The following is a 14304-nucleotide window of genomic DNA, read 5'->3' on the forward strand; positions in this document are numbered from 1 at the left end:
AATATGCATAAGATTGCAGCAGGTAGTCAAAAATCAGTATTACAAATAAGAAAGGATGTGACTCACACGTATTTGTAGATTGCTGTGTGAGTTCTGTTATATTAACAAATTGGTCAGGCTCTAGTACAGACACAAACCTGAGCCAACTTGAAATTTGTGGTTGTCATAATGTAGTACATCTTGGCTCCTCAGAACTAAGCAGTGACAGCAAATCCATGTGCTTTGGAAGTGCTACCAAAGGAAAATCTCTTCCATCTGAAAGAAAGATCTTCCTAAATATATATGAGCAATAGGATGTTATATGCATTTACATTCATTATAAAATTACAGTATGTTAGTTTCCTTTTTTAAGAAGACTAATTGAATTTCTTCATTTCTCTGTCTTAAGCATGTCTTTGTGGAACAATCTTTTAATTTTTAAAATAACTGATTTCCCTAACATACTACTTCATTAAAAATATACATACTATTGGTAAGATGCAATGGTTGGAAAACAGCATTCAAAAAAATGTTTGCCTAGTTTTCATGGAAGAGTGTTTATCCCTAAGAAGGGCCAAAGGACTGTAATTTTGTCTCGGTTGCATGTCTGTCAAAACTATGAATGAAATGACTGCTCCTCATATCTTTCCAGTTGGAAGCAGTGAAAATAAAAACAGTCAGTGGCCTCAGCAACTGGGCAGTCATGTTTTGGAGCTGTTAGGGAGGCTGCTGCCCCCATTTGATCGAAATGGAATGCTTGGACTTCTTCACTGGAAGAAAACAGGTTCAGTCTTTTTCTGGTTTTATCATTTTTGTTGCCTACCTGACAATTTTGCTGGCTAGCACGCTCTATGGGTATTTGAAGCACCACAGTACCAGTTTGATTAGTGTTCCATTTTCTGAAGTATCCCAAGGCAAATTTTCAGACATCAATATTCATGACAGTTCTCTGCCGTATATCTATCTAAAGACATGCAACTCAGGAAACAGAGTGGGAGCTTTACCCTCCAATATGGGCCTCATCTACAGGTGGCACGAACCAAGTGCTTCCCGTTCCCCTTTGCTGCATTTCACACTCAGTCTGCACAAATATTAGTGTATTCAAGATGTGGGAGAAGGCATCCATGTCTGTAAAAATATTTTCAGTCAAACAATCTCTTATTAGTGTCTCCTTTAGCCTCTCCCACCCACAGTCTCATTTTCTTTCTTCAACCAGAAAATAATTAGCACTTCTTCTCTTGGACTAATTGATGAAAGTCTAATAATTTCTTTCTCTAATTTTCTTATTACTCAGTTCATGTCCTGAGACAGTAATTTATTTGCTTTGTTGTTGGTTACATGTTGTCACTGCCACTTCACAGGAGTTTCCAATATGCTGCTGATTACATTTCCCCCGTTGGTAATGACTTGCTTAAGTGTGAATTCCATTTTTCTTTGCACTAACTAGAGTATCTTCTTGGCTAAACTGTTTAATTTCATGGGATATCACTGGTCTCATACAATGGGTAAGTATCCCCTTAAAAGTGGAATGTATCATGTATATGTCCTGTTACACCAGTGATGACTAGCTAGGCAGGCAATGCTAGAGAAGGAAGAGCAGCTCTCCTTTCCCATAAACACGAGTCAGTGTCATGAATGAAATGAAGAAACTTATCTCAAGGTAGACACTACCAGACTACACCCTGCCTCTTTCACAAGATTTAATTTGTAAGTGTTTATTTCTGTATCTGTGTTGCACCATGCAATATTTTATAGCTTTCATGTTCTAAGGCTTTCTTTTTTTGTTCAACTACTGACCTGAACTACTCAAAATAAAATGCTGGTAAAGATCAGTTTAGAGCTAGGCACTTTAATTAGGGAAACAAATGAAACAATATTATATTCCAGTTCAGAAATTTTAAACAGCTTACTGTAACCATATTTTTGTTCAAATCCCTTTGCTGCAAATGTAAAACAATATCATGATAAAAATAAAATATTAGACTTGTCACAGTAAGTCATCTTTGAACAATTTATCAAATTCTGAATTTTCTGCAGATTAATTATGCTTGTCCATCAGAATACAAAATTACTTATCCTGTGACGTGTCTAATTGCATATTTTCATCTTCCATGGAAAAGGCCCATGACAATAATTAATACCTAATGCTATATACACCACAGTTTTGGGTGTTGCCTAGCAACCAGCATCCTGTAGGCTTCCTAAGGGGCCTTAACTAAAGGCAGGGGAGCGATCCTTTCACACTGCCATGGACAAGAAGCAGCTTTGTTCTAGGCTGCTACTCTGTTCTGGTTGTTTCTACAGTGATCTCTGCAAAACAATTCTCCCTTAAGAGGTCATATATCTGAAAAGCTTTTCAAAGGCTAAACAGAAGCAAAAAATTCTGCACATGCTGATTTTTTTTATACTTTGGGATATCTTTTACCTTCAGAAATACAACTATTCTCTTGTTATCTACAATAAAGAGTCTTATTTTCAAAAGAAGTGTTTCTGTGAGTTTATTTATACTTCTAATTGGAATAGCTTACCCTCCAGGACAGGATGTCGTGCCAATGTTTTTCACAATCAACTGACTTTTGGACAAACTACATATTAAATTTAAAAGAGGACTCTCATTGTGAAGTGCTTTTATATAAATACTGCTGTATCTCAGTGGTATATACAGTAGAGAGTAGAATAAATTTCACTGCAAAGCAGTCCTTCTCAGCTGTAAAAGCATTCCTTTTTGACAGTGTCATTTTTTAAAGTACCAGTTCATTTCCACTGCAATTTCTTTATCTTGGCAAAGAGACATCTAAATCTCATTTCATTAAATGCATATATTTACTCAGATGGTCACTTCAATAAGAGTAAGAAGCTGGAAACCAGTATTCCAGGATTTCCCTTCTCAGCTACAGTTTCCAAACTGTTCTGTGGTCCTTATCAAGTCACTGATCTTTCCTTTGTCTTTGTTTTTTACACTGAAAAAATGGCCAAAATATTGTCAGACCCAGAAAGATTGTGGTGCTTACTTAGTAGTTGTTGTTTATTTGGTAGCCCTTAAGAAAATGCCACCAATATCAGGACATATTTAATTGTATCATAAATAATGCAGAATTTATATAGTTTTAAGCTAACACGTTCAACATTGTTTGAATAGAAAAAGATACAGCAAAAATTCTGATGTTAAAGTGATCCTTTTATTGATAGGACCATGTCATACATATTCCAGGATCCAGAATAGGTTAGGCTAACTGATTGGTAATCCAGTCCTAGGTTAGTATGAATCATATTTTGTAGCGGTTTTAAAATAACATAGATCAAATATTACATAAATATTTCTCCCTCCAAATCCACTGACTTTCTTTTTTTCCTGTCTTTGTCCTGCAGCAAGATTATTCAGTCTCTTGAGATATTTTGTAAAGCCATTATATTCATCCAGATCTCTGGCTGCAGTAGATCTTCCATAGAGCTTTTGGCTTTATATTCATGCTCAGCCTTGAAACCTCAGAGGAAATTGTCAAGGCACAGAAGGCAAGAGAGTCCCCAGCATCCATTGCGAGCTGATGAAACTCAGAAGCCAAAAGACTCTTTTTATTTTTTAAATAAAGCTATTTCATATTCATTTTTTGAATTTAATTCCCACTTATTTCCCAGTATGGTAGGCAAATGACACATTGGGGACCAAAGTCCCATACATTCTAAGTGATGGTGTACAATATCTCAATCTTGAGGGACATGCTGAGCAAAATTATAATGAAAGATAATCTTACGGATATCCAGAATTTAAATGGTACAGCAAAGGCAGAATCCCTAATCCCTGAAATAAAGATTTTAGTGCAGCTGTACATTGAAAGATGCTTGCACTTGACAGGAAAAAACTAGACAGGGTTATCTCTCTCTTGCTCATTGCTTTTCCTCTGTCTGCTGCCTCATTTACATGTAAATAAATGAATTTTGCACACATACAGAATGCCACATGAATTATAATTTTGCCTTTTTAACTTATGATTTCACAAAGTCTGTTGCAGTGAATTATTTTTTTCTGATTAAAACATTCATCAGAACTCGTGTTACCCATAAACTTGAACCACAGACTTACAGGTGAGTTACCTACATAGGTAACTATGAGTCTTGGCAATATGATCACATTAGTTCAGTTTATGGAACAAACACACACACACACCCCAACATGCATACAGAGAAATCTCTTGTCTTTTCATGGGATAGTTTTTCAACTTTGAGAGTATAAATAGAGTTACATTGCAAAGGTTGAACTGCATCAGTGAGTAAGTGCATCACTTTCCTACAGGCAAGCAATTTTGCTTCTTTATTCTAGCAAATGCTTGTTTTCCAGGTGGGAATTAACTCCTCAGCACAATGATTTCTGTTCTGTGTCAGCAGCACAGGAGCTAAGTCACTGGGGCTGTGGTTCTACAGTGTCAGTGTCAGAGCTAACAACTTATTGAAGCAGTTTTGTTTCATTAGCAATGGAATTTTTCCCTTGTGAAGCATTTCAATATGAAAAACATTTCATTGCCAAGCCTCCACACAGACATTCAATCCAAGTGCTAAGGTAGTTACCACCTTAGTGAGACTGATCCTTCTTGCCAATAAATTGATTAACCTCCCCTGAGGTTTTATTTCTACAGTTACAGAGTAAAGGTCCTCTTGAAGCTGTTTCATGTGCTGAATGCCCCCACACAGTGCTGTGCTTGCCCAGTGAGCTCTTGGAGCCATAGCAGGGCTTTGGCAGAGAGGACAGCTTCCACTGTGTGCACTACCATTCCAATTCCAGGCAAGTTTCTTCTAGGATACAGAGGTCCATTTTGGCAGTGGTACAGCTTCATCTCTCCAGGGGGGCATCTAGGAATCCAATTTTGTTCACAGGATGTCAACAGCAGAAGAAAATTGCAAAATTAACCTTTTGTATAGTGAAAAGGAGCAAGTGCCTAAACAGTAGGGTTAGCAATCAAGGGATTATTGCGGGAGGTGGGGGGGAAGGCAGGGGGAAGAAAAGAAAAAAAGAAGAGATTCTTCAATAAAGTGATTCAATAATCACTGAAAAAATTAATTCCATCATGTGGTGATTCATGGGCAAAGAGTTAAATTCCAGAATGAGGTAGTGTACTTCCCAGCACTGCAGATCACTGCATAACTCCTGCCAGTGAAGGAACAAATTCTTCCACGTCTGGCACTTACACCGTGAATTCCCCTGCCTCCTGCCCCTACAGCCAATATGATCACAGCAGCAAGCATTTGTCCTGTGTCCAGAAAAAAATGTGGAATTTTTGCTTGGAAGTGCTGATGCCTGTAAAAGTATGTTAGTCATCATGCCTACTTAGGGAAACTGGTTTTGAGAATTCTTGATTCCTGCACCTTTATTGCTTCAGTCAGAAATCTCTTCTGGATTTACTTCACATTCCTTACTGGTACCAATAAGAAGATGAATGAAAAAGAGAACCAAAAGAGGGCTTTTAGCTTTTCTGAATATTTTCCTATATTTTCAGTCTGATAATTGTAACTGTCCTATACTTTTCTGGTATTTAAAAAGCTTATTTTTGTCTTGACAGCAAATCATTTTCTTCTTCATAGGAAAGCTTATGTATTTGAACTCCAGGGAGATAGCGTGTGATCTTTTTGCATTACATAGACTGCAAGACTTCTCTAAAATAAATGTTTCAAATTCACAGGCTGTACCCACTTTTAGTTTCTGGATTCTATTCTGGGCTCTGATTTCCAAAATTTAGGCACAGCAAACACTCAAATTTTAGATTTCAGTTGGAGTGAGCTTTACCTCTCCTTGTGTTAAAATGACGTCTCATTTAGAATCCTCCTGCTCAAGGTTAACTTTTTGAATTGTCACCTGTAACTTCTAGATATTTACAGGATGTTACACTATTGGCAGAATTATGTCATTCAAGGTGAAGGCTCAGTGATAGCAGCTTTCTCTTTCTCTGTGAAAGATACTTAAGGATCTTGTCATTTTGTTCTTTCGTATGATATGAGGTTTGCAGTAGGCACTAAATGCTTCATTTTATGTTTTAAACATTAAAACACAATCCATAAACATTCAAATAACCTTTTCTGAGATGTCAGTAATGCTGACACACAGAACACTGCATTTTTCCCCTTTTTTCTGTGTACTTTTCCCTTTCTAAGCAGACTACAGCCAATTTTCAACACTCCAGTCATGAGAATCACGTTACCAGCTTACAGTAATATTCAGCACCATTGAATTTATGCTCATAAATAAACAATTCCAACACTTTTTTTACCAACTATGCTCCTTCTCCATAGTCAATTAAAGCATCTCTTCTGTTCATGCCTACTGGAGATTCTATTTTGTTCTCAGTGATTTCATTTTTGTCTCCTTTTCACGTTTCTTTTTAATGGAAGTTTAACATCACCTGAAGCAGCCAACATGCCTTCTAGAATACTGATTCTATTTCTATTGAATTTCACCTGGACAGTGGTGTGCCATCTTCCAAAGAAAGCAACCCTTTCTTCAAAAAGCCCAGCTAATGGTTCAGAGCTCTGTATTGCTTATAGGTCTTCAAAACCAAAGTTCCTGAAGAGGTGATCAGTGCAGTATTTGAATTTTGTTGGTTGGCTTGGCTTGATGAGTCCTGTATGAGGGTGATGGCAGAAATGTCTTAAGTTTGTACTGGGTTGACCTTTGGAGAGATTGTGATGATACAGTGATTAATTACTTTTTCTTGGATATCCAATATTATGTAAAAATTTGTCTTGGAACTTTGGTATCTCCTGCTTGCTGTGTGCCATCTCTCTCTAATCACAGGAAAGAAATACATTTAAAACTACTCTGTAAGGCCTACTCCTAGGCTTGAGCTTTTCTTTATGTCACTCAAGCCAGATAAAACTAGAACAGCAGAAGAGTTAATTCCATTCAATTTGCCAGCTATGTGCTAGTAGTAAAACAATGAGCACTGCCAACATCCAACAGAGCACCTTCCTCTGAGAAAAGCAACTCCTTTGCCTTACTGCAGTGATAAAATTGTCTGTAAAAGCAAAGGCAATTTCTTCTCCTAGAAGAGATGCATTAAAAAAGTGTTTTGCCCTGTATAATGCTATAAGGCATAGCACTGACAGTGCACTATGGGAGCAGTCATGAGGTCATGCTGTTCCTCACTTTGAACTCATTCATTATGTGTGTAGATCTTGTATTACCAAGGGTTATACACCTCAGCCAGTATACACCAAGGGTTATACCCCTCAGCCAGTTCTGAGAGAGGATGTCAATAGCATAAACCAAATAACCAGGGACTAACTAAGACCTTGTCCAGTGATGCAGTACTAACAATCAAGGAAAAACACGTTTCCTACTTTGAAGATAATCCCAAGTGTGAGGTGTTCTTTGTGCAGGAAAACCACAAACACATTTGGACCCCACCACCATCACTGATGATGCAGTGGTTGCTGTGTAGCACAAGAATCTACTCCCAGTAGTAACTGGCAATATCTAAGACAGATTTTAGTGCTCTCATGCCAACCATAAGCCTTCTTTCTGTCATTAAGAAAAAGAGTGAAGAAACACAAACATGCAATATAGTCTCATACAATTACAAAAATCGAAAATATTTTCAAAATGTTGTGACAAGTCATTTTATGACATAAAGAAGAAATATAGACTATTCCTCCTTCTAAAGAATGACTGTCATCTTTTTGACCACAATAGCAGGTCAAACTACCTATAACACAGATGATGTGCTGGATATTAGTTGTCTGGGGACAGGTTTTGAAATGAAGTGTTGCTAGTCCATCTATCCTATTAATTTTTTGCTGGCTGAGATGTGAGCACTCCTATCTCTCTCAGAAATCAATCTAAATTTATCTTCAGATGAGGAAAGAGAGACCAGTTCTCAAGTCTGAGATGGAAAGCTATGACTAATCTAATATTCATTGTTATTTTGATAAATGTACACTTGGTAATCGATAAAATATCAGCTAAACCAGTTTATGATCTCAGCAGAGCAAGAGATAAATGGTATAGTCTTTGCTGTATCATTGCTGTGATGCAGATGGAGTTAAAAAATAGAACTTACACAGTATGTTGCGTTCATGCTTTGTAACAACTCAGAAAGACACATAAGTAACTGTGATGGTCAGCAGGTGATTCTATTGCAACAGGGAAATTCTGGCCATAACAATGCTAGATGGCAATCAATAAAAGAAAAGATATTCTCAAACAATTTAAAAAACTTCAGTATTTAAAACCATTCTGGAAAGGAGTAAGTATGACAGAGTTCATAGGAAACAAATGACTTTTCATTGAGTTTCTTGAAGGCAAACCACCAAACACTCTTCCAGATTTACATAAATAATAACTATAAGCCATGTATGTTACTTTGCCGTCAATAAAATAGGCAAGCAACAATTTATTCTAAACAAATTAAATGGTAATAGAGTGCTGGGAACTGAGAAAAACAAGTTATTTTAGGCTATGTGTCATCAATGGAGTTTCTCAGCTTCAGTGGTGGAAAGGATGTGAGCACTTACTATAGTTATAAAAATGTAAAACTTCAGCAGGAGGAGACCTAGATAATTTTTAAGGAGAAAGAAAAAACAAACCCTAAATCAGAAAACATCTGTTTAACTCGGTTTTATGCACCCTATGATGGATCCTATAGAGTGCTTTCTGCTCACGCTGTTCAGCGTACATTTACATTACAGCTGGAGTTTATTGTACTAATCACTCATCAGTTCCCCTTTTGGTAATGTAAAGAGGAAATGTTCATGCATGGTTTTACTTCCATTCTTAGGTACAGCATGCTTAAAAGAACATTTGCTGTCTTTGATCAATGCATTGGTCCATTTCTGTCTGGTCGCGGTGTCAAAGGAGTTAGTCCAGCATGAATGTAGACTTTGGGCAGCCCTGTGAAAGAGGAGCCTGACGAGGCTCAGAGGAGCCTGCTGTTGGTAGAAGCCTTATGTGGCTGCAGAGTAAGCAGGGTTGCAAATCCAGCTTATAATGGATGTAAATTGGTTCCAGCGGAAGGTACATTTGGATTTGGTTTTGGAGTAGGTCGCCATTGTGAGGGCAAAGCAGCAGGCCAATACTTTGAGGAACCTGGAGACGGGCAGTGCAGCAGAAGTGGAGGGATACTCCTGGGTGGAGGACATTGAGCCTCCATGGTAGTGGGTTCAGCTCAGCTGCCAAAACCTTCCTCTGGAGGTGTTAGAACAGGATTTAGCTTTGGTACCTGCCTGGAATGGCAAAGGGCAATCCCAGTCAAGGTGAGCTTCAGCACTGGGTCTGAGAGGTGCCAAAGCATTTGGCCTGATACGTTAGAGGTCCACCCTTACACAGGCTCTGAAAATATGCCTTGAAAATAACCCAGCAAGCAATGGCTGGCAGCAGAAATGTTCCCCCAAGTCCCTCCACAGGGCACGGGGAGGAACAGATGACTCCTCCAGTCAGCACCCCCGAAAAGGGAAGAAGCAGAGATGCCCTTCCCTCAAAGGCTTCAGCTGTTTTAAGGATCTCACTGATCAGGTAAGCCAACCCCACTGCAACTCCCCTTTTTTTTTCGCCCCGTCCATAATCTTTCTTTTCCTTCTCCTGCTGCCAAGACGCGGGGGAGGGCAGGGAGGAGAGCAGTGTCTGCGTGGGGCCCGGGCAGCGCGGTGGCGAGGACACTCCCCTCCGCCACCATTGCGCGCCGGCTGCCGGCGGCGGGGTCCCGCTCCCCCTCCGCCCGGCCCCGGGCCGCCGTATGGCGGACGGGGAGCGGCTGGGTGTGGAACTCGGAGCGCCCACCGGCGGGAGTCGCTGGCCTCGGCCGGCGCAGGGGCGGCTCGGCTCGGCAGCCCCGCCTGCGCGGCGCCGCAGGGGTTAAGGGCCCCCGCTGCCGGCGGGCTCGCTGCCGGCGGGGAGCGGGTTAAGCGCCTGGCGGCGGGGGATCCGCCACTCGGCTCCGCACCGCGATCCGCGCCGGAGCCGAGACAGCGGGAAGATGGCGACGGAGGGAGCGAGCGGCGAGCCGGGCTCTGGCGGGCAGGAGGACTCGGCGGCCACGGCAGCGGTAACGGGCCTGGCGGGAGAGGGGGGTGCGACCCAAGCCGGAGCGGGGAGGGCTCCCCGTGGGGTTGGGAAGAAGCGGCGCTAGGAGACCTGCCTCTCCCGCTCCGTCCCTCCGCCCTCCTTCTCCCCGGGGCGGGACGGGGCTCGCTGTGGGACCCGCCGCCGCCGAACCCCGTCCCGCCCCGGGCAAGAACAGAGAGGGGCGCGGGGTCTCCCTCCCTGCTGCCTTCTCTCTTCCCTCAGCGGGGGCAGCGCGTTCTCTCCCCCATTGTTCCTTCCCGCTGCTCCGGCGCGGAGTGGGCGTGCGGCGCCCGTGAGGGGCACGGAGGGGGCTCCTCTCCCCGTATTTTTCTCTCTCACTCGCCCTCCTTTTCTCACCGCTTCCCACAGCGAGGGGTCTGCGCTCCGGCGCTCCGGGCGGGCTGAGGTGCTGACAGTGGCCGGGGCACCGGGACCTGTCAGACCGGGGGCGGGGGGGAGAGAAATGGTGGTCATTAACCCTTTGCCGGGCCCGCAAGGCGCTTGGCTTTCGCCTTTCTCTCGTGAGACGTTTTCGGCGCTGGGGCACCGTCCTTCCCCCGTCCCAAGGCCCCCTCCCGAGCCGGGTGTGTGGAGGCGTCTCCGCTCCCGGGCCCGCGCCCCATGGGCAGAATCTGGCGCTCCGCTTAAAATATCTCCAAAAGCTGAGCAGAACCTCCCTCCCTGCCAGTGTGTCCTTTCAGCGGGTGGATGAGGCGGAGGGATGCGGTGCCGTGCCAGGCGGTGGTGAAAGCGCTGCCGGGGGCAGGCTGCACTCCCCTGGGTTAGCGCTGGGCTCCCCGACCCCAGAGAGGGAGGCAGGGCTCGTCCTGTCGACCGCTCTGCGCCTCCGCTGGGCCCCGGGTCCTCGCCCGTGCTCTGGCAGACCCGGCAGCTCTCCCTCGCCCAGTGCATCCCAGACGTGGTGTAGTCCAGCCTGCCTGGGGATCTCCCGGGAGAACCAGCGCCTGCTACTCACCTGGCTGACACAGCCGCAGGTCCAGGTCAGGCTGTAGATGCTCGGCCTCGTAGCAATATGCAAAGTTCAGGGCAGTAAAACCGCGATGGTGCGCCTTCTGCTTGGGGTCGTTCCTGAAGGCGATGTCCCCGAAGGGGGGGAATACTAGTTTATCTGAAATTTAGGTTATTGCTGGCGTTTTATTTTTTATTGGTTTGTTTACTTTCAAACAGGCACTACTTCTTATCTGAAACCTTGTTCCAGCTGTGAACTTAATTGTCCTTGTGTGTTTTAAAATCTGCAGTGTTATGGAAATTGAGTTTTACTTAAAAGAAGTAAACCTTACACAGTGAATATTTATAACATTTGTCTTTTAAAACAATGGCATAACCATGGCCTAAATGAAAATTAAGATAAAAATTCATGAAAGCAAACAAAGCCCTGGTTTTGACCAAAAATATTCGTACTAAATTCTTTGGTATACTCATATTAATACTGCCTTAATTTTCAGTTTTAAAAACTCAAAACAAGTAGCTTGTAATCAAGTAGCACTTCTATATTGCCCTGTTAGGCAGTGCAGTATAAGCCACTCATGCAGTTTGGCGTTCTCATTGTGAAAGGTAGGAGCGATAGCTCTACACTGCAAACTGATTTTAAAATTTGTTTTTAAAACTGAAGAGATGCTAGGATGCAAACTGTGTTGCTCCCTAACAAAAATAATGCCCATACTTGAGCCAAAACAAGTATATTTTTAAAAATTATTGCTTTAATTTCTAATTTCCCTTCAGTCATTAAATATTTAATATTTTTTATCCTGTTTTCCTTACCAATATAAAATTGTATTGTTGATTTAATTTTATCTCTTGTACAGGAAAGTAAAAGGAACATCTCCGTGCAATGAAATTATTAAAAAAAGGTGTTCACAATACTCCAGTATTTCTTTTGAAGGGGTTAATATGAATAGCTTATTTTCTGTCTTTAAAGTCGAGATACAGAATTATGAATTGGATCCCCTTGCTTATTTTTTGGATAACCTTAATCATTTAGGTGAATATCTTTTAGTTCACACTAAAGTTCAACTTATAACGAAGTGTTGTGTTGGGGTTTTTTGTTGACCTTTTTTTTTTTTTAGGTGTCAGAATCCTGATTGCAGAAATGGTGCAGTAAAAAGCTATGAGACCAATATTTGTAATACTAACGTGTTAATATGTAAATTTTATGGTGTAAACAAAAAGTGTGTAACACAGGACATACTGTAGGGTTTCCTAATACCAAATACTGTTACTGTGTCTTGATACACTATCAGTAACATCGCTGGAAAAAAAAAGGCTTTTTCTGCTCTTTTTAGAAGCACTGTAGAAAAGGAATGAAAGTGCCTCCCTCCTTCCTTTTTTGCATTCACCAGGTAATTTGACTGAAAAAACCTAGAGTGTTTTATAGTGTGTTACATGTAGGAACAAAGCTGATAATCTTGTAATTCTGAGTTTCCTCGGATGAAGCACAGAATTTGGTAAAACCATCAGTTCTTTCCCACAAAATACTGCTATTTTTATCACTGTAAGGATGGCAAGGAAAAATGACAGGGGAGTGGTTCTGGTCCTTTTTCATACCTGCACAGCATGATTGCACTGAAGTCAGGGAAATTGTGTTGGTGCAATTTGGACTAGAATTGAGAGAAAACATCTGTGTGTGTGTTTTAAAACATCTCTGAATGACTTCCATCTGCATAATGTCTACCAATAATGATTATATAGTCGCAAGAAATAATCCAATTTGACAGTCTTTTTGTTGAAACATTGAACATCAACCTGCTGTGCATAGAGGGCTGGCTTGTCACACACTATAGCGTTAGTGTAGCTTTAACAAAGCCTATGAAAAGCCTGTTATGTCAATCATAAAGTTTGTTAAAATTATTTAGTAAAATTTTGGGGGTTTATTTTGCTTGACCAGTGATCAAAAGCACAAATGTTATTTTTCCCTCAAAGACAGTACCTTCTACTGTCTGTAAAGCTGTACATATAATGGATATTGATAGAGTAGAATCTTGACTCCTCTAAAATGTGTAGGGATTTTGCTGCTGTCTTCATCAGTGAGAATTACATTGAGAATGATGTGTGCACAGACTGAAGGATAACTCTGGGTTGCTGTGGGTCACATAACAGTAAAAAAAGTTACACTACGTAAAAAACTCTCAATAGTAAAAAAAAAAAAAAAAAGATAAGTGAAGAGAAATTCCATGACACTTTGAGATGACATTTTGGGGTATTTTATGCTTAGCTTGGTAAATTCACTATCTATCGATCTGTAAGAGTGTTCATAGTAGAACTGCCATTCTCGTCAATATAGTGAAATGCTAAATTATGGGTTGATCATATCAATTATACAGGCTGATTTAGATCAGTTGGAAAGATTCTTGTCTGAAAAATACTGCAAGTAGCAGAAAATGAGACCATAGCCTTGAAAATTGAAGACTAAATCTTATTAGAGATTACATCCTGGAAAATGGTCACCTGCAAAAGGACTAACTAGCACTGTGCTCATCTGAATACAAGTTCTCAGTGTAGTGTTATTGGTCAGTTAGTCTTTTCTAGTGAGATGTGTGATGCTGTTGTGGTGCATGTAGCTGAGATGCAGAGAGAGCACAATTCTGTCTGTTTTAGCCCTGCTGCTCCTCTGTGATGAGAGAGTGGTCTTGATCCATGTTGCGGTGATATACTTCGAACCTCCTTTCTTTCTCTCCTCTCTCTTCTCCAAACTATGGCACTACTTTTTCTGTGCCTTCTATTCCATGACCTGCGGCACATTCTCTCTTCCTGTGTTGTGAAGATCCTTGGGGATGAGAAAAGAAAGCCACGGATTGTAGTCTACTTAGTAAATGCTCCTTTCTTTTCCAAATGTGGACTTGTCACACTGCCTGTCATTAGAGGTGAAGTGCAGGGGCGATGCTCTGAGCTGGATGTGTGAAAGTGGCATGGAGGTGCAAAGCTGTAGGACCCAGTTCTGTTGTTTTCCCAAGTACCTTGACTTCATTTGTGTAAGCATTGTTTTGGACTCAGAGGGGATATAGCAAGATAGGAATAGAGATGGAAATTGGGACAGGAAGGAAAGAGCTCAGGAAAACAGCAGTTTGAGGTTTGACTCTGCACCTGCTCCTACCCAAGAAAGGGATCAGTTGATTTACAATACCTGTGTAATTCTTGAATATGTAAACCAGAAGGTGTCAGTTAGGCTTAGGAAAGATGTACTGGTATGTACCTTTAGTTCACAAATGATATGTAAATTAAAACTTTCTTGGGCATTGCTCTTTCAGTTCTCCTGTAGCCCA

General features: G+C 41.4%; 1 protein-coding gene across 1 annotated transcript in view; it reads left to right on the plus strand.

Moving 5' to 3' along the window:
- The first annotated feature begins 9786 nt into the window (after nucleotides 1–9786).
- CTTNBP2 (cortactin binding protein 2) overlaps nucleotides 9787–14304 on the plus strand; it is a 78696-nt gene continuing 74178 nt past the window's right edge. Inside the window, 1 exon segment of the mRNA XM_050323806.1 lies at nucleotides 9787–10004. Coding sequence (XP_050179763.1) covers nucleotides 9936–10004 — 69 coding nt within the window. The 5' untranslated portion in view covers nucleotides 9787–9935.

This window comes from Myiozetetes cayanensis, unplaced genomic scaffold, assembly GCF_022539395.1.
Source record: "Myiozetetes cayanensis isolate MyiCay16 unplaced genomic scaffold, myiCay2020 scf3, whole genome shotgun sequence".
Taxonomy (NCBI): domain Eukaryota; kingdom Metazoa; phylum Chordata; class Aves; order Passeriformes; family Tyrannidae; genus Myiozetetes; species Myiozetetes cayanensis.